Here is a 21,431-nt window from a genome sequence, read left to right as displayed (position 1 = left end):
AATAATAAAATCCAAAAAATAAAATAAAATAGAATTTATTCTTCATTGACTCCGTACGTCATTCAAGAAAATCCCGCATCTAGGCTGTCAATCCCGTAGCGAAGTTAAAGTTCAGGCGAACGTATACATTTACGTTAAAGCTCGTAAAGAAAAAGTAGTCCGTGTGATTCGACTGAGCCGACTTACACTCCTCTACAGTTTTTCACGCTTTAAAACCCTTCAAATATTTTACAGTAAAAAAAGAAGGGAATCTTCGAAACCTAGCTGTAGAGTGGAGATAGTTACGTAAATACTACGGGATTTCTTTTTTTCACCCGAAACTCGAGGTCCTATTTTATATTGCAATATATAGATCTCTCCTTGGAAGTTGTAGCCTAGGCCAATGGATAAGCCTTAAAATCGTTCCTGAGAGAAGGCAGTTCCATCTCGAACAGCGATAGATAAGACGTACTTGACGTTATTTATTTGTTTATACTGAAGAAATGCTCCAAAAAGATGTGTATTTATTTATTTATTTATTTATTTCCTTTTTTTATTTGGGAATTTTTTTTCGTTCCTTGGAAACATAAGAGAGTAGACGACGTAGCACGGACCATAAGTTTATAAGTGATACGTTCCTTCCATAAGTATGAATGACACTACCAATACAAGTTCGTAATGCTACTGAGAGACTTACAGTTCTCGAGATAACTAGTTCGAGAAGGAGAACGACGGAATTAAGCGAGTCAATTGAAGTCCTAACTACACTCGGTTGGTGGTGGTTAATTAATTTTGCAGCTAGGACCAAGTTCCACCTAGGTCCTATTTAGTCTGTGCATTACTAAGCCCAAATTTGACAGCAGCGCCATACTCACCAGGCGTACTTCCCTTTACGACACACCCATTTAAGTTCTGTGCAGATTTATCAGAAACACCCTGTATATAAGCATTAAACGTATATCGTATTTCGTAATATATAATTTAATTACTAATTGAAAGCATCTAAATTCACCGGAATTAATTAATTTCAATTAAATGATTGTCTTTCTTAAAATAGAATGATCCACACCCTAAAAATAACCATTAAATCAATACCCAAGGGTCAAATGAATAGGTATTCGCTCGCGCCGAGCTATTTTTAATGTCTTACAGCCTGCATGGGCTTGAAATAATTCTAGAAAGCAATTAAGATAGAAAAGAATGAAACGTAATCGGGTAATCATTAAGGCGAAAAAAGGATCTCGTGCACTGATATTTGATACTCCTTAGTCCACAGTAACTCTATATATTAATCATTGGGGTCATCGTTGCTTAACTTTACGCGCGCTATTAAGGGTTACTTGCACGCGATGAATGATACGCGGTTTAAAGATGACCCCCAACGCCTCGCCTCGCTGACCCTAGCTCGGTTGCGTGTATTAAACCCTGATTTGATACCACAATATATTTTAAGGGTTGAAGTCGTCATGTAGATATTTCATTTCAAAATTCCCTGACTAAGTATCTTCGTATTTGTGAAATCCATCTAATGATCTTTGGAAAATAAATAGTAGGCAAATTATTTATTAATTTTAGTTCCGTTTTCTATCCTTAACAGAAAGCTTCTAAAATACAGTAAACAACAAAAGGGGTATGGCATCCGTTAAAACAAGAAGGAGGTTAAATAATTCGGAAACGTCGGATGATTACCACCTAGCTACATCAATGACGACCACCAAAGTTTTAACAGCTAAAAATATCAGCAACTCGCGAGCCACTACTACCACTACGAGTAACAGCAAACTATTCGCCATCTTTCTGAGCCTCCATTTATGCGTGGTCACTTCCGGTTCAGCGACCAAACAGTCTTCCACCAGCGACTTGAGTACCAGTACGACGAACTCGTACTACCACCTTCTTAACCGTCATTCGAGGACGCGAAGAGCGACGCCAATCTCTTTAAACAGCGTCCTGGACGTGGACGAAGAGGGAAAGTACCCTGACCGACATATCCTCAAGTTATTGGCGCCTTCCGTCGTCGAGGGGACATGGGCCCGTAAAGTGCCGGCCTCTCACGCCGCGGCGGCTTCGGCGGCGGCCGCGGCAGCCGCCGCTATCAGATTGTCCAGGAGGCAAAGCGAACAGATGCCAAATGGAAGGGTACGACCGGAAGAACCCCCGGAACCCGATTGTAAGACGTTGAGGGCCATGTGGAGGACCATGCGGAGAATGAACAGACATAGTGAAATGAACAACGACATACCACAATTACCCAGTTTCTTAGCAGGGTCAGTAATAACTATTTAAACTACAATCTTTATCAAGTACATCTTGACCATTGGTCATCAGAGGGTGTTCTTCCAAAAAGGGAGGGGAATTGAATTTTAAGAGTCAAAACCGCATCATAGTTGACGCTTGTTATTTAAATACATTTCCAGTAACCGTATGAACCCGTTCACAATGAGCGTGGTGCCCTCATCCCGAGCTGGTAAAGCGTCCAAGAGTTCACGTCGCCGTGTAATGATGAAAGCTCCATCTTACGGAGGTCACGACTTCATGACGGAGGCCATAATCATTGACCCCGAGAATCCCTACACAAAATTCGGCGGAGGTCGACGTGGAAAAATTTACCTGAAACCGGGTCTCGGTTTCGAATCGGGAGGTCACCCGGTTATTATCACGGATTCGGGGGCCGGGTTTGACCTGTCCGGTTTCGGGGCATTCCCGGAAGAAGGTGGTCCTTACGGTAGAGGAGGAAGTAACAAATACCGGGGAAGGAAACCAGACTACGTCGTACATCATATTCCGTTGAGAAATCCACCACCCCCTGGAGAGTTTTTGGATAATCCACTATCGACACCCAATTTGGGAGGCGATTTTGGGACAGTCGTTAACAGTCCCGAAGAGAGAGCCTTGTTTAAAAGTGGAAAATTGGACGTAAGTGATACCGATACTCTGTTTTATCGCCTTATTCTTAAACTTTCCTTTTCCAAAGCTATCATTTATTATGGGAACTTTTTTTAGACACTAATTCGTAGCCTAATTCTTGGGGATTTTAAATTTCTAGAGATATTTTTACCTAGAACATTTTTAAAATGGTTTTATTAGAAAACTCTAGTTTATTTAAATATTATAGTACCAAATAAAGTTAAAAAGAAAAACAACCACGTTAATTAATAATATCGTAACTTAATTATGGACTGAATGGTAATTTACCATTCTTAAAAATCTTCCGTAATTTCAAATCTCTAAGCCAAGCTCGTAGAATGAAAATTAAATTAAACTTCACAAAAAACGAGAAAAGTAGTAATAATTCGAGTTTTGTGGTTCCTAAATCTAATATTACGTTATAGTCTACAAAAATCGTGTTTTCCCTTCAAAATCATCATTAAATAAATTGGGTTTAATTTAATTTGACAGACTCGTAATTTCGGTACGAAAATCCCGATGTCGTTTGGCGGTCGACCAGTGAGCGGTCGAAGGGGGGATTCGAGCGGTCAGCAGCAACACGGAGGAGGGAGTTCTGGCTCGGCTTCTTCCGGCGCTGGCAAAATGATCTTACCAGGGGATGGAATCGGTGTTTTCGGGAAATTCGGACCGATGGACGATGGACAAGCTTTCGGACACGACACCGAACATGGTCAGTATAGTCTTTAATCGCCCGTCCATTAATCAACCGCTAAATGGGGATCGAGTAATGACGTCAACCTTTCGACCCCCATCTCAGTCCTACCAAGGGTTACCTATATAATTTGAAGTTGGACTTGATCTCAGATTTGAGGGCTATAGCCTTATTCCACTATAATTTACGTCTATTACAATTTAGTAGTTTTCCCCCTACATCTACTACAATCTATAGTAGTTTTCCTCCTACACCTACAATCTTTAGTAGTTTTCATCCTACACCTACTACAATCTATAGTAGTTTTCATCCTACACCTACTACAATCTATAGTAGTTTTCATCCTACACCTACTACGATCTATAGTAGTTTTACTCCTACACCTACTACAATCTATAGTAGTTTTCATCCTACACCTACTACAATCTATAGTAGTTTTACTCCTACACCTACTACAATCTATAGTAGTTTTACTCCTACACCTACTACAATCTATAGTAGTTTTACTCCTACACCTACTACAATCTATAGCAGTTTTACTCCAACACCTACTACAATCTATATCAGTTTTACTCCAACACCTACTACAATCTATATCAGTTTTACTCCTACACCTACTACAATCTATAGTAGTTTTACTCCTACACCTACTACAATCTATAGTAGTTTTCCCCTACGTTTACTACAATCAAGTTAATTGTATAGAATCAAAATAATCATTATTTAAGAAACAAATACGAGATATATCATTTACGAATTACTGTTATTATTATTTCGAAAGGTATTATGAAAACGAGTGGAGGCGAACGTGGCAGAAAGGACCCATTTTTCGGGAGTATGGTGGGAAAGCAACATATGGATTCGAACCCGGGACCGTTCGCATTGGGATCGACAAGATATTCGCGCGGAGGTCAAGATCAGGTAAATAATTTTTTTCTCTTCTTACATTATCATAGTGCGAACGTAGCCAACTTGTTAATCCCATTAGAGACACAAAATTTAATCAATTTTCACAAAATTTAACGGAGTATTAAAAACGGTTAGCCAGGCTAATTTTATCGGGTAGCTAAAAATAATGCTTAGGGTTTTTTTTTCGTTCTGGTTCTAATACCCAAAGTTTGCTTGGATTCTATAAATATATTTCATGTATGGATCTTATAAAGAAAGATTCCCGCCCTTTCCCGGTTTTTAGCCACGCCCCTTCTTAACACCCCGCGAGATTTAGGGTCTTAAAAGCTTCCCGGCTATTATTTTTGCAATCTCCTTTTGTTAGCCGTATCATAACCCGGGCTTTTACCGAAACACTGTTGGAGTAATTTTTTTGTTAGAAAAAGAATCACGCTACCAAGCGGCAGTGACAGGGTTAGTTTGCAGTGTAAAGAAATAAGGGAATCATTAAGAGTCTATAAAAGTTTAGGGACAAGTTATATTGTTTACGTTTAATGTTGTTTTTCACGCTCGCGTGATATCCCTAAAGTTCATTGTGTTTTCTTTAATTATCGTTAGATATAGAGTATTATATACCTGGGCAATCGACCTGGGTTTATTATTATAATATCATAAGTTTATGAGATATGTTCCATCCATAAGTTTGTAATTTCTGGTAACTTAGAAACTGGATGGAGCTTGTAATTTTGAAGTGATTGAAGTAGGGAGGTCATAGATTCAGGGTAAAGCGACATACGCCTGGTGAGTGGGGCGCTGCTGTCAAATTTGGGTAAGTAAGTTCAGACTAAATAGGACCTAGATGGAATGGAACTTGGTCCTAGCTGCAAAATTAATTAACCACCACCACCGAGTGTAGCAGTTTGGACTTCAATTGACTCGCTTAATTCCGTCGTTCTCCTTCTCGAACTAGTTATCTCGAGTACTGTAAGTCCATCTCAGTAGCATTACGAACTTGTATTGGTAGTGCCATTCATACTTATGGAATGGAATATATCACTTATAAACTTATGGTATAATTGAGGATGGTATTAAATTTTTCTTAATTACTATTATTTTTATTATTGGAAATTACTGACCCCAAACTCTTAAGTTTAACTTTAAGTAATTCTAATTAACCGGGTCATACGTTAATTAATGGGTTTTGTAAATTTAAAACCTTAATGGAGTTAAGGTTCAACATACCGAGGGGTCATTCACAATTAATTCTAAAACTACAAGACACTGTACAGGATGTCCTTCCAAAAACTGTTGGGTTGTAATACTTATATGGTTCAATGGGTAATCATAAATTTTGAATCGAACGTGTTCTATGACCAATTTTGAAATGGTTAGCTCCTTACTAGGATAGCTGCATTAGCTTGGGGAAGACATCGATACGTACTTGCTACAACAATACTAAAATTTTGCAAGCTGGAATATGAAAAGGAAAAATTCGTAGAAAGTTAACTTCTTCTCATTAGATTTTTCCCAGAATTTGGAACTGCGTTCTAAATATTTCTTTGGACTTCCGGTTCCTGATTAACTTCCCTCTTTCAGTAAGGAAGGAGGGGGCGAAGCGGCACTCTATCGCCATTAAGTCACTTTTAAACGAGGGAGAGAGAGAGAAAATGAGAGAGAGAATGAGAGTGGTCGTGGAAATCTTTCTAGCCCAGTTTCAAAGAATGATGATATCGGATTTCGCAGCCCATTCGTTCGTTCGTTCTTTCAACCACCAATGAACCCTCCAGAAGATAGTTTCCAACAGAGAGAGAGAGAGAGAGAGAGAGAGGGTGGATGAGGAACATGGTCAAATCAACTTAAAACGTAGAGTATTAAGTTACTAGATGAAACAACCCATGCAGTACTCAGAATGTGTAGGCCTATACTTTAAATTTAGACCAATTTTCAAGAATATATTACGTTTCCTCGCAATGAAAATTGCTGCAGGAATTGCGGAAAATGCGCTAATGCAACAGAAAATTACCCTTATTGTTCTGTGAATGAACTATTCTTTGATTTAATAGAAATATAATATGGCCTACAGGGTATAGGACCGAATAGAGTGGGATGGTTCTATGGGAAATCAATTCATAACTCCAATGTTCATGATATAACTTCTGGGTTAGGGAGTGCAATGATGCATCCCTTGTGGGGACAAAAATCAAATTCTAAGGGCTGCTCATAAATTGAAGTTGCATTTAACATTTTCGATTCACTCAAAATTCAGTTGATTTGCCACAAAGACATAACAATCTCAGAGTTATGAGATCCACGGTTATCCGGACCACCCTTCTCTCTATCTATTTTAACAGCCTGGGGGGAGGGAGAACGACCTTATATATGAGATTCAATTCCATTCCATTCGGGAAGGAATAAAAAGCACCATGCATGGTAGGATATAAGCTATATCTCCTCCGTTCAGTGCTTTGAACTATAGACTGGAGCGTCTTATCTTTTATTGGGTAGAGAGAGAGCTATCATTAAATGTTTTCGAATGACCGCCTAAACAATGGTAACTTTAAACAAATAAATAATCCGAGAAGCTTCATGCGTACAGCAAAGGGGGTGTATTAACAGTCGAATATAGCATTGTTATTCGCCCAAGTATAACGGTTCATATTTCAGGATTAAGTTAAAAATTTAATGAGATGGGTTGGATGCACCCCCTTAACAAGTTATGATTAGAGAATTTTACAGATGACCCCCTTAAATTTAACGTAAGAAACTGAACAGATAAAGTTAAGGGGCTCATCCAATCATAAACACTTCTCCAATGTTTATTCACAACTTGTGTTAGGGGGTGCAATGGTGCATCTCTTGTGGGGGCTCAATCAAAATCTAAGGGCTGCTCATAGAAGTTATTACATTTAACATTTCATCGATTCACTCAAAATTCTGTTGATTTCCCATAGAACCAGCATCCACGCATCCCTGCACTCATGTACAATACTTCGGTCCTATAATTACTAGGTTCCCTTTCTGGAACAATACCCCTAGCTTTATAATTAGAAATATTGCAAGCTGATAAGACACTATATGGTTCAAGTGTATATGCACATATCTAAAAATACCTTCCTTTTCGCAAAACTCTACCCTAAACCAACACGAACACGAAGACACCTGTCGAATTAATATACTGGCCCAGAAGAAAATGGCTACAGCTGTTCATAGCTACCTATCCCCGAAACCAAAAGCGAAAGAACTTTGGTAACCATATACGGTTTGGTAAGGTTACGGACGTTACCAAATACAAAAAAAAACAGAGATGAATTCGATACCATCTCTTCCTTGGAAACGCACTGTAACTTATTTTTCCATATAATATAACGCTTCAATCTTCTACCGTGCACCAACAGTAATACAAACATGGTGTCCAGAGTATAACCCTTTAGTATACCAACCAGCTCGGTCAGTCGGACATTATCCGGGTCAAACTAGAAACTACGATTGTTTTTGGGCATATACATTAGTGTAATTTGAAACGAGGCAAGTTGCATACACCTCTGTATAGTTACGCTACAGATTTTAGTTGAAAAGGCTACTACGGGAGACTAGGATAGGAAGTGAGCTACTCCGACCGGAAGTTAAGTTTCCCGAGACAGGAAGCGCGAAAAGGAAGCCACAGTCGGAAACCACCCCCACCGTGATACAACGCGCTCCGTTGCATGCATGCTTGCTGCAGCTCCCGTATGCGTTTATTTATAGTATATAACCTAGACAATGATTATTTCCAAGTTATTTATCATTTTGTATATACAGTTTGATTATTAACTCAACGACAAGCTTGACGTTGGTGTAGCTATTTTAGGAAGTACAAAGTAAAAATAAATTCAGTTTTTAAAATAACAAATTACGCTGACGACATCCATGATCCCCCCCTATGACGTAGTCACCTTTATCTCTCCCTCTATTCTAATTCTGATTGGTCGAAATCGCCTCTCTATCCAAGAGTACTATACGTCATAGCGGACGTAATATTGCGATAAACACTATACACAACACGTCACTGTACCTACCTAACCTATTTATAATTCCAATTTATTCAAAAATAGCCCTTAATTCTCCTTTTCAGAATAAATCTCCGCACACAAATTATTAAGTGCCGTTTAATAATAATAAGCCGATATTCATTTTATAAGCTCGGGCGAGTTTCTCTTTTTGGCAATTTCAAGATAAGAGAATTTTCTTCTCAATGCCAATCGAATATAAAATGAGGGATTCAAAATGTGTCAGTTATCAGTTGGTTTTGCTGCACTCGGCGTTGCCCGTCAGCCCGTCGGGATGCATTTTTTTATTACTTTTCACGCGGACATCATTTCATAAAGAAGGGTTTTTAAGTTTATGGCCGCCATTTAAAAAGATGGCAACAAATCGAACCCGAAAGACCATTCAGCCCGTCTATGGGTTAAAGGAAACCAGTGTACTAAATATTTGCGAAATCGGTTGAAACGCCCGGACTTTGTTGCATAGAGAAGATTTTTTACATTTCTGGTCGCCATTTCTTAAGATGGCGGCGGATTGGAAAAATCTTTCTAGGTACGCGCCTACTACTTATGAGTAACGTTCCTGCAAATTTTCAGCCTTCTAGGGCAAGCGGTTTGGGCTGGGCGTTGATTATCAGTCAGTCAGGACTTTGATTTATATAGATATAGAAGATTTTTAGATTCAAATTCCATGAAATTTTCCGTGATTTTCCATGAATTGTTTAGGCGCAATTTTCCTGACCTTTTTGACCCTGCAATAATGGTCAAGTCACGAAATTGACCAACAGGTTTTAAAGATCCGGAGTATGTAACCGCGTCAACAAACAAAACCCGATGAAGGAAGGAAGGAAGAAATTTTATTTAACAGGTAGTTTTAAAAATAGATTCTCCTTTCAATAACGATTGACCAAACGAACCATTAAGGGTCACTCCCACAGCCCACTTCGTCTCCGGGTGACGTCACGCTTGCCCCCCCCCCCAAACCCATAAACGAGGGGCTTAATATTCTATTTTTGGGGCTTTGACGTTCGAGGTGATTTTAGCACTAAGCCCTTTTTCAAAAAAAGACTAAATCAGAACTTTACGATTCTGAGGCGTTTCTATGGGTTTAAGCCATAGATGGAAAATATATATTTTTTTGGTGGTTTAGTTTTTTCATCGATATAAAGCTCTTAACTCGAATAGTCGCTCTGTTTTTCTAAGCTTAAAGAATTGATTGTTTTTCTAAAGGATTACCGAAATTGATGGATTACCAAGAAAAAGACGTTTTCAACCGTATAAACCTTAAATTATTATTTGCATGCCTTAGGAGTTCGTTTATTTCGAGTGTTTACAACATCATTATGATCCTTGCCTTCAAAATGATACAGGGTGTGCTTTGAAAAAGGGGAACACCCTGTATGTATAATATTAACGAAAAGATTTTAATATCATATGGGCTCTTGAACGTATTTAAAAATAATTATCGCTCAATATTACTTAAGAAGTTTCCCCAATAAAATTGCATGGACCTGAAAATATATTAAATTTCTGATTTCTTAAACCCTGGGGCTCCGAACGAACTTTATTTACCCTGGAAGGCCCCCTTTGCCCCCGTGGATAGGGGGAGAGGGGGGTCCTTTCAAAAATGGGCCCCCCTTTTTTCGATAAAATTCGCCACCAATAAGAATGGGCCACTACGCATGGCGAGGACGGGTTCCATTCAAGAATTCGGGTCCGCAGCTATAAATAGCTTCACTACGAAGGCCCGCCCACCCACACCGTGCCCCACCGTCCGTGCCCCCGTTCAAGAGAAATATCACCCCGTTTTCCCGCCACTAGAGCTGGTTTTGGCGCGAGTTTTCCAGGGAATCCTTTCATTGTAAGCTCCCTTCCTCTAACATCAGCTCCAGGCCAAAACACACGCATCACGGCGCGAGACTTTTCCCATCAAAAGTAAATTAAAACAGAAGTTATGAGAAATTATTTGGAACTTTATAAGTCCGTCATTAATCGAAGGGTCAAACTCAGTGGAAGGTTCAGGTAACATAACAGATTATACCTTAAATAGAGCGGCCTTTTTCTAAATATAAAAGGAATTAAATATTAAAAAATAATTAAATAAATTTTCTCTTATTACAATATGATAATAAGTACATTTAATTAGTCTTAAAAATAATCAAGGACTACTGCTACGCCATCCGCCATTGGTTTAATGCAGGCGTCTGCTACCCAGAACCATGACCTTACCCCTTACCTCTCTTAGCCTGTGAGAATTCATCCAATCCCGTAGGGGTAAGCGGTTCGGTTTAGCAGACGCCTGCACTAAAGCAATGGCGGATGGCGAGGCAGTAGTCCTTGATTGTTTTTAATTCTAATTAAATGTACTAATTATCATATTGTAATAAGAGGTAATTTTTTATTTATTTTTTAATATTTAATCCCTATTATATTTAGAAAAAGCAGCCGCTCTTTTTAAGGTATAATCTGTTATGTTAACTGAAGTTTTCCTTTAACTTCGTGTTGATATATTTCTGGTGCAAAGTGACTTCTGAATGGAGGGAACGCAAGGCAACTCGGAGAGAGAGAGAGCGCCATTTTGTGGCGAACATTAAAAAGGCATTTTTTCCTCGTTAGGCATCGCTTGTATAGGCCTATACACTTTTTCTTTCTTTCTAAAGAAGCTGTGAAACATTAGCACCCCTATTCTTTTCTTATGTTAGTGCTAAGATATGTCTCCTTAAGTAATGCATACCTTAACTATGCTAATGTTTCTTTATAATACATATATATTTATTTATCTAAACAAAGGGTTTAAAATTTAATGATGATTATTAATATCTCACTAATTATAATATATATAAATAATTAAAATGTTGATGAACTTAGAGACAATGGGTACTAATTAAACATTTCCAATTAACAATTGCGAAGCTTTTCCGTTCATAAACAATGGCTTAATTTATATAACCAAATCGGAAGTAAATATACGGAATACTTATTTCCGGCGAGAGGTTAAACACTAAAGAAACAATAAAACGCTTTAGTGTAGATCCCCTCGGTTCAGTATAGAAAGTTATTATCGTATTCTATTTTGGAAACAGCGTATAGCCGTTTTCATTCTTGAAAGGGATGAATTTTACAGTGTTTTCTACTGGGAAATTGATTCATTTTCAGCTTGTATTTCTACAATAGCCGCCTTTACTCTCTTTTGATAACAATGAATGAAAGAGATAAAGGGTTGAACGGAGGCGTCCCCGTTAGCGCATGCGCCGTTTGATAAGTGTCATCGTCAACGAAGGAGGGGAGATAAACTTTATTAGCGTCTCTGCCCCCCCGTTTCGCTTTTAGTTCTCTTTTCCGCCAAACACATTTTAATTACGTTTAATGATGGTTTAAGTCTCGTTTATTAAAGTTTATCCCATATAGCTTGGCTTTTAATATAATACGCAAATTAACTTAATTTTGTACGCTTAAGCGAATTAGGGTTAGGGCATTTAAGCGTGATTAATTTTTACTGAACTAATTTGTTTTGATGACGGTTAATAAACATTGGGATTTTTTTCATTGTTTTGAATCAGAGTTCTGGTGTTTTAGAGCAGAATTGAGTCTATTTGAATGTTTTGAAGCAGAATTCTGACGTTTTAAAGCAGAATTGAGTCCATGAGAATGTTTTGAAGCAGAGTTCTGACGTTTTAAAGCAGGATTGTGTCTATTGAATGTTTTGAAGCATAATTCTGGATTTTTAAAGCAGAATTGAGACTAAGATAATGTTTTGAAGCAGATTTCTAACTGAAATACAAACGAACGTAAAAGAATCTGTCCGCACCCACGTGGTCTCGAACCCGGGCCTTTCCGCTTGTGAAGCCGGTGAGATAACCACTACACAGCAGATACATATACATGAAGGCATCGTTTGACTAAATCTTATGTGAATTAAAAACTAACTATAAAAAAATAACTTCTTAATTAGACAAGACTTCATTGGGTAATGACCATCTTCGACGATTGATCTTTCTGTCACTGTCATTCAATGGCGCTACCAACAGCGCCATGAAACACGCTGCTGAACGCTATTTGAGCTAATTTAGTTGTCAATTTGAACTAGAAAGCTTAAAAAACTTCGGCGCACCTACGCGGTATCGAACCCGGGCCTCTCCGGATTTGGGGCGGATGAGACAACCAAAAAAAGGTACTGACCCCATATGGGATACCGACCTCATGAGGTACTGACCCCAATTGGGGTACCGACCTATTGTTGTACTGACCCCAATTGGGATACGGACCTCATGAGGTACTGACCCCAATTGGGATACCGACCTCTTGAGGTACTGACCCCAATTGGGATACCGACCTCATGAGGTACTGACCCCAATTGGGATACGGACCTCATGAAGTACTGACCCCAATTGGGATACCGACCTCTGAACTCTCTTTGAGCTAATTTAGTTGTCAATTTAAACAAACGAGCATAAAAGAATTTCTCCGCACCCACGTGGTCTCGAACCCGGGTCCTTCCGAGTGTGAAGCGGATGCGATAACCACTACACAACAAATACATATAGAAACAGAAATCGTTTGACTAAATCTTATTTGAATTAAAAACTAACTCTAAAAACTAACGAGCATAAAAAAGTTGGCCGCGCCTACGCGATCTCGAACCCGCGACTATCCGAGTGTGAAGTGGTCTTATTTGACATAAAAACTAACTATAAAAAATAACTACGGTATCTGAGCACGAGCTTCTTCGGACACGACTTCACCGGGCACTGACCACTTCGGGCACTGATCCACTGTGGGATACTGACCACTTCGAAGATTGATCCTTTAAGCATTGGCATTCAACGTCTCTACCCACTGAGCCATGATACACGATTATGAAATCTCTTTGAGCTAATTTAGTTGTCAATTAACATTTTAAAGCAGAATCAAGTCTATGTGAATGTTTTGAAGCAGAATTCTGACGTTTTAAGGCAGAATTGAGACTAAGATAATGTTATGAAGCAGAGTTCTGACGTTTTAAAGCAGAATCGAGTCTATGTGAATGTTTTGAAGCAAATTTCTAACATTTTAAAGTAGAGTCGAGTCTATGTGAATGTTTTGAAGCAGAATTCAGGCTTTTTAAAGCAGAATTGAGTCTAGGTGAATTTTTTGAAGCAGAATTCACGCTTTTTAAAGCAGAATCGAGTCTAAGAGAATGTTTTGAAGCTGAGTACCGACGTTTTAAAGCAGAATCGAGTCTTATGTGAATGTTTTGAAGCAGAATTCTAGATTTTTAAAGCAGAATCTAGTCTAAGATCATGTTATGAAACAGAATTCTGACCTTTTAAAGCAGAATTGAGTCTACCACGAGAATGTTTTAATTTTGTTTACAGTTTGTATATTTTGACCTGACGCGGAATTTCCTAATAAAATATATCATCTTTTCGGCCTAAACCAACTCAAAGCTGACGCCCGCTGCTGGCCGCCGACAAAGTCCTTGAAAATATTCGCGGAATGTTGAGAGATACTTAAAAGGGGAAAACCTCTTCCGGCCCGGCGTTTCTCATACCATAGAGAAGTAGAGTTTCCACGGGGAATTTTAGATGGCTTAATTTTGTAACATTTTAATTATATTCATACCTAAAGGTCGAAGGTCAAATCCAAGAGAGTCCTGCGGCATTTAAAATGCCTTCATAGAGACATTCCTGACCTTATTATAATTAAATAGAGATACCAATTATATATTTCTAAATGTATGTAGGTATTGAAGCCACGATAGGTTTACAATTAACTTCTTGGGTTAAAATTAGTCATTACTGCTAAACCAGGGATAGATTTAATTAAATCTATCCCTGGCTAAACTCTAAACAAGTAATGATTAGTAGGTTTTACGAATGACCCCTTAATTAAATTAGAAATAATTGCCTGTTCAGTTTGTTAAGTTAATTTTAAGGGGGTCATCCAATCATAAACACTTCTCCAATGTTCATGATAACTTGTGTTAGGGGGTGCATACATCCCTTGTGGGGGCTCAATAAAAATCTAAGGGCTGCTCATAGAAGTTAAATTTAACATTTTCGATTCTCAAAATCCAGTTGATTTCCCATAGAACCAACCACGCATCCCACTCATGTACAATAAATACTTCGTTCCCATAATTACCTCCACCCCTTTTTGGATGTAACACACCCTGTACAGTTTCAAAATTCAAAATATTTAAACACTATTTCGAATATATATAAAAACACTCAATAACCGCACCAAGATCTTAAATATAGAGAGACGAAGAAAATTTATTTCAAAACTAGAATATATTTTTCAGGGTTATTTCAACCAGCCAACCACGGTGGTGTTGGAATCAATTTCAGCGTGGTTTCGCTATAAATATGCAAATTCTCTATTTCAACCGCCGTCGCCTATAAAATTCCACGAAAACTGAATAAACCGTGAAGAATATCTTCCTCTATATAGACCTTTTCTGTACCGTGAAACTGTCATCATTTTTATTAAATTCAATCATCGCTTTTAAAGGCAGTACGAAATGATGGCGCAGGGTTTGAATAAAAACAGCCCTTAAAATTTATACCGTTGCCTACCTATTTTGGCTGGTTTTAGTCAGTTTAACTTGAGAAGAAATCTTACGGAATATGGTGGAATAGATACGGTTTTAGGCGCAGTAACAGGTTAGATTGGTATTTAAGTAACGTATCAAGCGTTGAAAGACAACTTGATTGCAAGTATATGTAGCTTGAAGCGGACTTAAAATTTTTCGAGGGAAAAAATTTCTCGCCTTAAGGTACCTATATAGAGTATGAATACGAATTTTTATTCCCCCTCAATTTAAAGTTAATTTAAAATTTAAATAAAACGTTAAATTAATATTAATATAAACAGAAACTAATTACTTATTTAAAATTTATATAAATTTATCTAACAGATATATTTAAACCAATTCATTATTTATAATGAATTTAATTTAAAGAATCTTAAATAAAAAGTTAAATAAATTAAGCATCCACTAATTACTTATTTAAACAAGTTATTTCGATATTATTAACAACTAAATTTTGCTAATTTAATTCAGGACCTTAAATTGAAAGTTAAATAAATTTAAACATCCACTAATTACTCATTTAAATATTACTAACAATTAAGTTATTTTGATATTATTAAAAATTAAATTGCTAACTTAATTCAGGACCTTAAATAGAAAGTTAAATAAAACTAACCATACACTAATAACTCATTTAAATATTACTAACAAGTTATTTGGACACGTTAATAACAATTAATTAATTTATTAACTTAATTCGGTTATTAATTTATAATGTACCATTTAAATATAATAACAGTAACGGCAGACTGTGTTATCTTCAGAGCCACGCGTACAGTTTAAAGTATTGGGACGTGTCACTAGTCGATAACAATTCTCATTGACAATTTCTCTTTCGGGTAAAAGGGGCCAACGTGGCGTGGCGTGTCGTTTGGGATTTTTCTCGATTTATTTTGTCAGATGGTTAGAGTGTGTTAAGAGGCGTTGGTGGAAAGGAAGGGAAGAAGGTGGTGGAGAAGGAGGTGCCCAAAATTTAGCAAAGCGGGCCATCCACCATCAATCATAAGTATAAAACTCAACGACCGTTAAAAGTGTGTTCGTGACACTCATAGAGAATACTGCGAGTCTAACCCTCCCTTTTCCGATTCAGGGCTTTGAAAAATTCTATTTGATTCTCCGTTCAGACTAGAGTGAGCTCGGGTAAAGACGGCTTTTCAAAGTAGCGCTTCAACGAGTGCGAATAGGTCTTAATAGACCAATAACACCATTGGCTTGAACCAATTAAAAATCTCTGGTATCTACTAGTATCTAATTTGAATTTAAATATAAATACTCGAGCTGCGATTTTTAGTGCGAATAGGTCTTAGGATAATTGACCAATAACACCCACGCATTCCACCCTCAAAAGATTAAATCGATTAAAAATCGCTGGTATCATCTAATTTAAATTCTGTACGATTATCGAAAAATACCTGAAAGGGGAAAAACCGCTCTGAAAACTCGGTCAAAAATCGAAACATTCCCAATACGAATTCAATTAAGATTGGAGAGAAAGCCAGTCAAGGCTTACCGAGGAGTTTCCTTCCTTTCCCATAACTAAATCGAAGCAAAGTTGGTTGGCTCCGTTGGTTGGTATCTCCATGGTAAATAACAACAAATAGAATATAAGGGCGTAGGGATAAGCCATGGTAAGGTTTCGTACATGGGAAAGTAGTACGAGGCAATCTCAACGGGAATTGGTATCGTGGAAAACCGATCCGAGTCCAGGGCAAAGCAAGCTGTTGCGTAACATTCTTGTAAGGGGAAATTCCATATAATTCTCCCCTCTCGAAAAACACCTCTCCATTCGATATCTCTCGGCGAGCACCTATAACCTTCCACGCTCCATTTGCGACTGGCGAGCCTCAGCCTGCAGCGTGTGTGGCTACTCTATTCGCAACCAGTGTAGGGATGGCAATTATGAGTGGGATGCGTGGATGGTTAGTTCTATGGAAAATCAACTGAATTTTGAGAGTCGAAAATGTATGTAACCTTTGCCCCCCACAAGGGCCGGTTGCAAGTTGTATTAAATGGATGGACACTCACTCGAATAGCTAAGCAACTTTGTACAATGCGTGGGCGAAAGGCATTGAGGGAGAACTATCCCTAGTCTTTGGTAGAATTCCGATCGGTTACAGGGAAGAGCCAGTGTTTCAAAGAACTTTTTTTTTCTTTTTTTGCTTTATTTCTTGACTGGCTTTTTACTTCACGCTTTAGCGAGTATGGCCAGCTGTGGGTTTCCCTGATTTTTCCTGTAGTTTGGCCAGAAATGACTTGGATTTAACTTCGGGAAACCAAAGGACGTATCTTTTTAAGTCTTATCTTAAAGATACATGATTTTTTGAAAACAATGGGAAAAGACAGCATTCAGGGGTTAAGTCTTAATGTATTTTCCCATAGCCCCTGTAGAAATGTTTATCACGCAATACACCCGTGTGTTTGGTTAGGATGAAGTCACAATATAGGGGCCATAGAAATAACATTAAAGTGTACTTTAAGGAAAGCCAACATATAGGGGTTTCCACCTCCATGTATTTTCCCATAGCCCCTGTAGAAATGTTTATCACCCAATACAGCAATGCTCAGGGTGAAGTCACAATATAGGGGCCATAGAAATAAATGCTCTTGTTTAAATAAATGTCATTTTTGACGAGTCAAAAGCCGATGATAACGAAAAAATATATATCGATAAAATTTAATAGCAGCAAAAAAAGAGGCGAGAGAATTTTCCTCCTACGCTATAGGCAACTTCGTGAGGTCTCAAATTTCAAAATGGCATATTCAATTCATACTAGAGAGTAGCATTGAGGAAAAATGGTGGAGTATTTTAAGGAAAAGATAAGGAACCAAAAAAAAAATAGTAGAATTTCCTCGGTATCGAACGGGAAACGCAACAGGAAGTTTGACCCCCTCCCCCATAACGTCACTCGTCAGTTAGTTTCTACATTTCCGGGGTAAGGTTCTCCCCGCTGTGATGCTAGTGACGAGTTTAAGATTGCGAGAGAGAGAGAAAACAAGTTTGCTGTACTTGAAGGACATAATAAGAGTCACACAACACTCAAATAAATTATTTAAAACCAAAATTAAAATTGTAAAAAGGAAAAAAAAAACTGGTCAGCTTTTTATGATGAGAGGGTGACTGTTTTGGTCGAAGTTGCAAATGCGTGTTCAACCGTGGGTAGCGAACCAATTGGGAATAACGAAAGTAAATTGTTACTGTGATTTTGGATGAAACTAAAAATTACAGGGGAGGTTTTTTTTTAAAAATTCTGCCGGAAATATTGCGTTCTTTGAAAACCGGATTTGCTTCTTTTTGAATTCATATTTTTTTTAAGATGCTTTTAGAGAAAAATGGGGAGTTAGGCCTAGGAGTCAGGTTTTAAAATAATTTCTTAGTAAAAGGGGGGCTTGCAATATTCAGAGTTGAATTAAATATACTCGTATTAAGTTTAAATTTAAAATATTTTCAATAACAAAGAAATTAAACAGATAAACTTACCCAAGTGTTGATGAGAATTTTCTAATTTTCTCATTACATTTTTGTACATTTCAGAGTTGCGCCAGATTGAAATTCAAAAGATGCAAATCAGACGGTGATTGCGATTGCTCCGGTTCAAGATTGCATTGTTCGTTCACGTCACTTCCGGCTCCTGGTAGCGTACGTTATGGGAAATGCGTACCATTTGCATTACAGTCTAAAAAAGGTAAAAGAAAGATAAAGATTTAATTAATTTAGTGAAAAGTTTTTTAACCTCAATCAATTGCAATTCGAAATTAAAAGAAAGAACAACAAAAAACAATAGACGGCATCGCGGTCAAATACTAAGTGTAATTTGTGGTCTATATTGAGGCTTATAATTCTTATGGGGTTTCAAAGAAAAGCCGACCGCGGTTAACTAAAGACTTCCGTAATTATTTTCAAAAGGTCCCTTTGGTACTGTACAAAGCTTGACGAATTGCGTAGTTGCCAAACCATGACACTTTAACGAACCCGAGGTCCTTTTTGGTCTTCCCAAATGGAGTTTGTTTATAGAAGACTCTATAGTTACTTAAATAAAATTGGTCTTTATAGAGTGGTTCAGTAACAATGGTACCCTCTCGCCACCTAAGTACCAGTAGGTGGCAATGAATCTGGTTGCAGTCACAAATGGCAATAATAAATTTTTTAAGTCATTGGCTATGAGAGACTAATTAATTTGTTAGACAAAGACAAAGTTCTGCATGGGGTTCTACGGATTTTCTTAACCCGTCTAGTGTCGAAAGAAGCATGGATAGTTTTTCATCCCTGGGTTGTCATCCTCAAGGGAGTTCTCTGGGATAATCTCTAGGAGTTGAGAGAGAGATTTTCCCAATTTGAGCCCTCTCTGTCTCTAAGAAGGCAAAAAACCGGTTTTTTTTTTTATCTATTTCTTGCTTCTGAGTTTTTGCCCGGTTACCATCGAGTGATCCGATCCCCAATGCGAGTTTGGCTATTTTTAGACGCGAGGTCAAGGGTTTAAGCTTAGTTACTATTATTATACAAAGCTTAATTGAAGATTAACTTCTATTATAAAAATAAAATAAACCTTTAAAATAACCTTTTAAATGGAGTATTTTTTCAGAGCTACTAAATTTCTTTAAAATTTAATTTTTCAGTATATTCTGATGATTGGGGTAGCTGGTACGGTGCGCCATTGGACACGACTCAACTAGGGGTCAGTAACTTGGGTCCCCGTTTAAGAAGAAGGGATCCAAACGTCCCTTCCACGTCACCGGAAGAGGAGGAGTCGGTCGAAACGGGTCAAAGCCAAGATACAAGTCGAAGTCAAAGCCAAGATACAAGCCGAAGTCAAAGTCAAAGTCAATCGGAAGCCGAAGCCGAAGCCAAAATTCAGTTCATAACAACCGCTAGACTACAAGATCTGACTCAACGTATAAACGAACTGAATCCGAAAGAATTCTGGCAAGTCCTAGCCAATGAAAATCAAGACCTAAATGATGACGTCATGATCGAAAACACCAATCAAAATCTAGATTCTAGATTTCTGTGACGTGACGCGTGAAACAAACAAACATTGAAGGGAACTCGAGTTAAAACATTTAACGAATACAGAAATATATATATAAATAAAAAATAAAATCTAAGAATCGAGGGTTGACCTATAACCTTTGACCTTCGAGCGTAAGTTGACCTCTTAGGAGTTTGTATAGATCGTATATACATATGAGTTATTATATACAAGAACTACGTGTTTAACTAAAATGAACCCAACAACCCTTTGACTTTGATTTCAATTTATTAATCCAACTTAATTCTGATTGGTGCGTTTAATTAATTTCGAGTGACGTAAGCGCTACATTATAAACATATCATCAACCATGAATATTTGTTCACGTATATCAATAAATTAATTCATGATTAATTACGGTTTCATTTAGATTGTTATAATATTATTTAGTTTAATTAAAATCAAACTCAAAGGGTTAAAGGTTCACCTGAAAAAAAATTGTCGTGAAACACAACTACTATAGAAAGAGAGAGGCTAAGTTAATGGCTACGTTCGTACACTTAACCTTCCTATACGACAAAACGTTATCTGTTGGTTTATATTCGTAATTAAAAAAAAATATTGCTGTCATGAAAAAAAATTAAAAATGGGTATTGTTGGTTTTTAAAATAAATTTTTCCAATAATTAAATAAATAATTACGAGTAGAGGAGAGACTAATGTTCAATTTTAATTTAACGATGATGTAAATTTGGGAAAATTAAAAACTAAACCGAAATAAACCAACGAGAGTGCTTATTCGAGTCGACAGTTGAACATAACATTAATTATGTCAAGATTAAAATTTTAATACGTGTTAATTAATTTTAACAATTATTTAATTTAATTTAATTTAAATGAGATACCGGGTTAATTATAAACCCGGGGTTCATTGCTCAAATTGAGCTGGAAATTAAAATATTAAAATTTAAAGACAATTTAATATTTTTAATTTAATAATAATAATTTTTTCTTTAGTTAATTGCTCAAATTGAGCTCGTTTCGTAAGCTAATTAGTTTTTAATTAATTTTTAAAAAGGAATGTTCAAGTTTCGACTCTAATAACGCCAACAAAATTCACGGAAACCACACCTACCATAAAATATATATATAAATGAATAAATAAATGAAAACAAAACCAAAAATATATTATATATATAAATATAAATATATATATGAAACAACAAATCAAATTTTATAAATGAGTCCTGTTTAATGTACAATAATTGGGATTAAATTCTCTTAACCTAGGCACGCAGGCAATTAAATTAAATACTTAATTAATTTAATTAGTTATTTTTAACATCACCTCCCCCCGGCCCACTTTTACCCCCAGTGCAATTAAACTATTTTAATTAATGA

The 21,431-nt window shown here is 37.2% G+C and overlaps 1 protein-coding gene across 1 annotated transcript in view; it reads left to right on the top strand.

The window, feature by feature from the left end:
• The window catches only part of LOC149618172 (uncharacterized), a 28,690-nt gene extending 8,048 nt beyond the window's left edge, over positions 1–20,642 (top strand). Inside the window, exons 2-7 of the mRNA XM_089853961.1 lie at positions 1,577–2,246; positions 2,397–2,895; positions 3,379–3,598; positions 4,362–4,501; positions 18,597–18,747; positions 19,679–20,642. Coding sequence (XP_089710087.1) covers positions 1,612–2,246; positions 2,397–2,895; positions 3,379–3,598; positions 4,362–4,501; positions 18,597–18,747; positions 19,679–20,073 — 2,040 coding nt within the window. The 5' untranslated portion in view covers positions 1,577–1,611 and the 3' untranslated portion in view covers positions 20,074–20,642. The remainder of the gene's footprint in view (positions 1–1,576; positions 2,247–2,396; positions 2,896–3,378; positions 3,599–4,361; positions 4,502–18,596; positions 18,748–19,678) is intronic.
• Positions 20,643–21,431: the final 789 nt, after the last annotated feature.

The sequence above is a fragment of the Phalangium opilio genome, unplaced genomic scaffold (assembly GCF_054372755.1).
Source record: "Phalangium opilio isolate 3A_F unplaced genomic scaffold, DU_Popi_V2 ptg000209l_1, whole genome shotgun sequence".
NCBI classification, from domain to species: domain Eukaryota; kingdom Metazoa; phylum Arthropoda; class Arachnida; order Opiliones; family Phalangiidae; genus Phalangium; species Phalangium opilio.
Note: the sequence above shows the minus strand (reverse complement) of the source record. Positions and strands in the feature narration are given on the sequence as shown.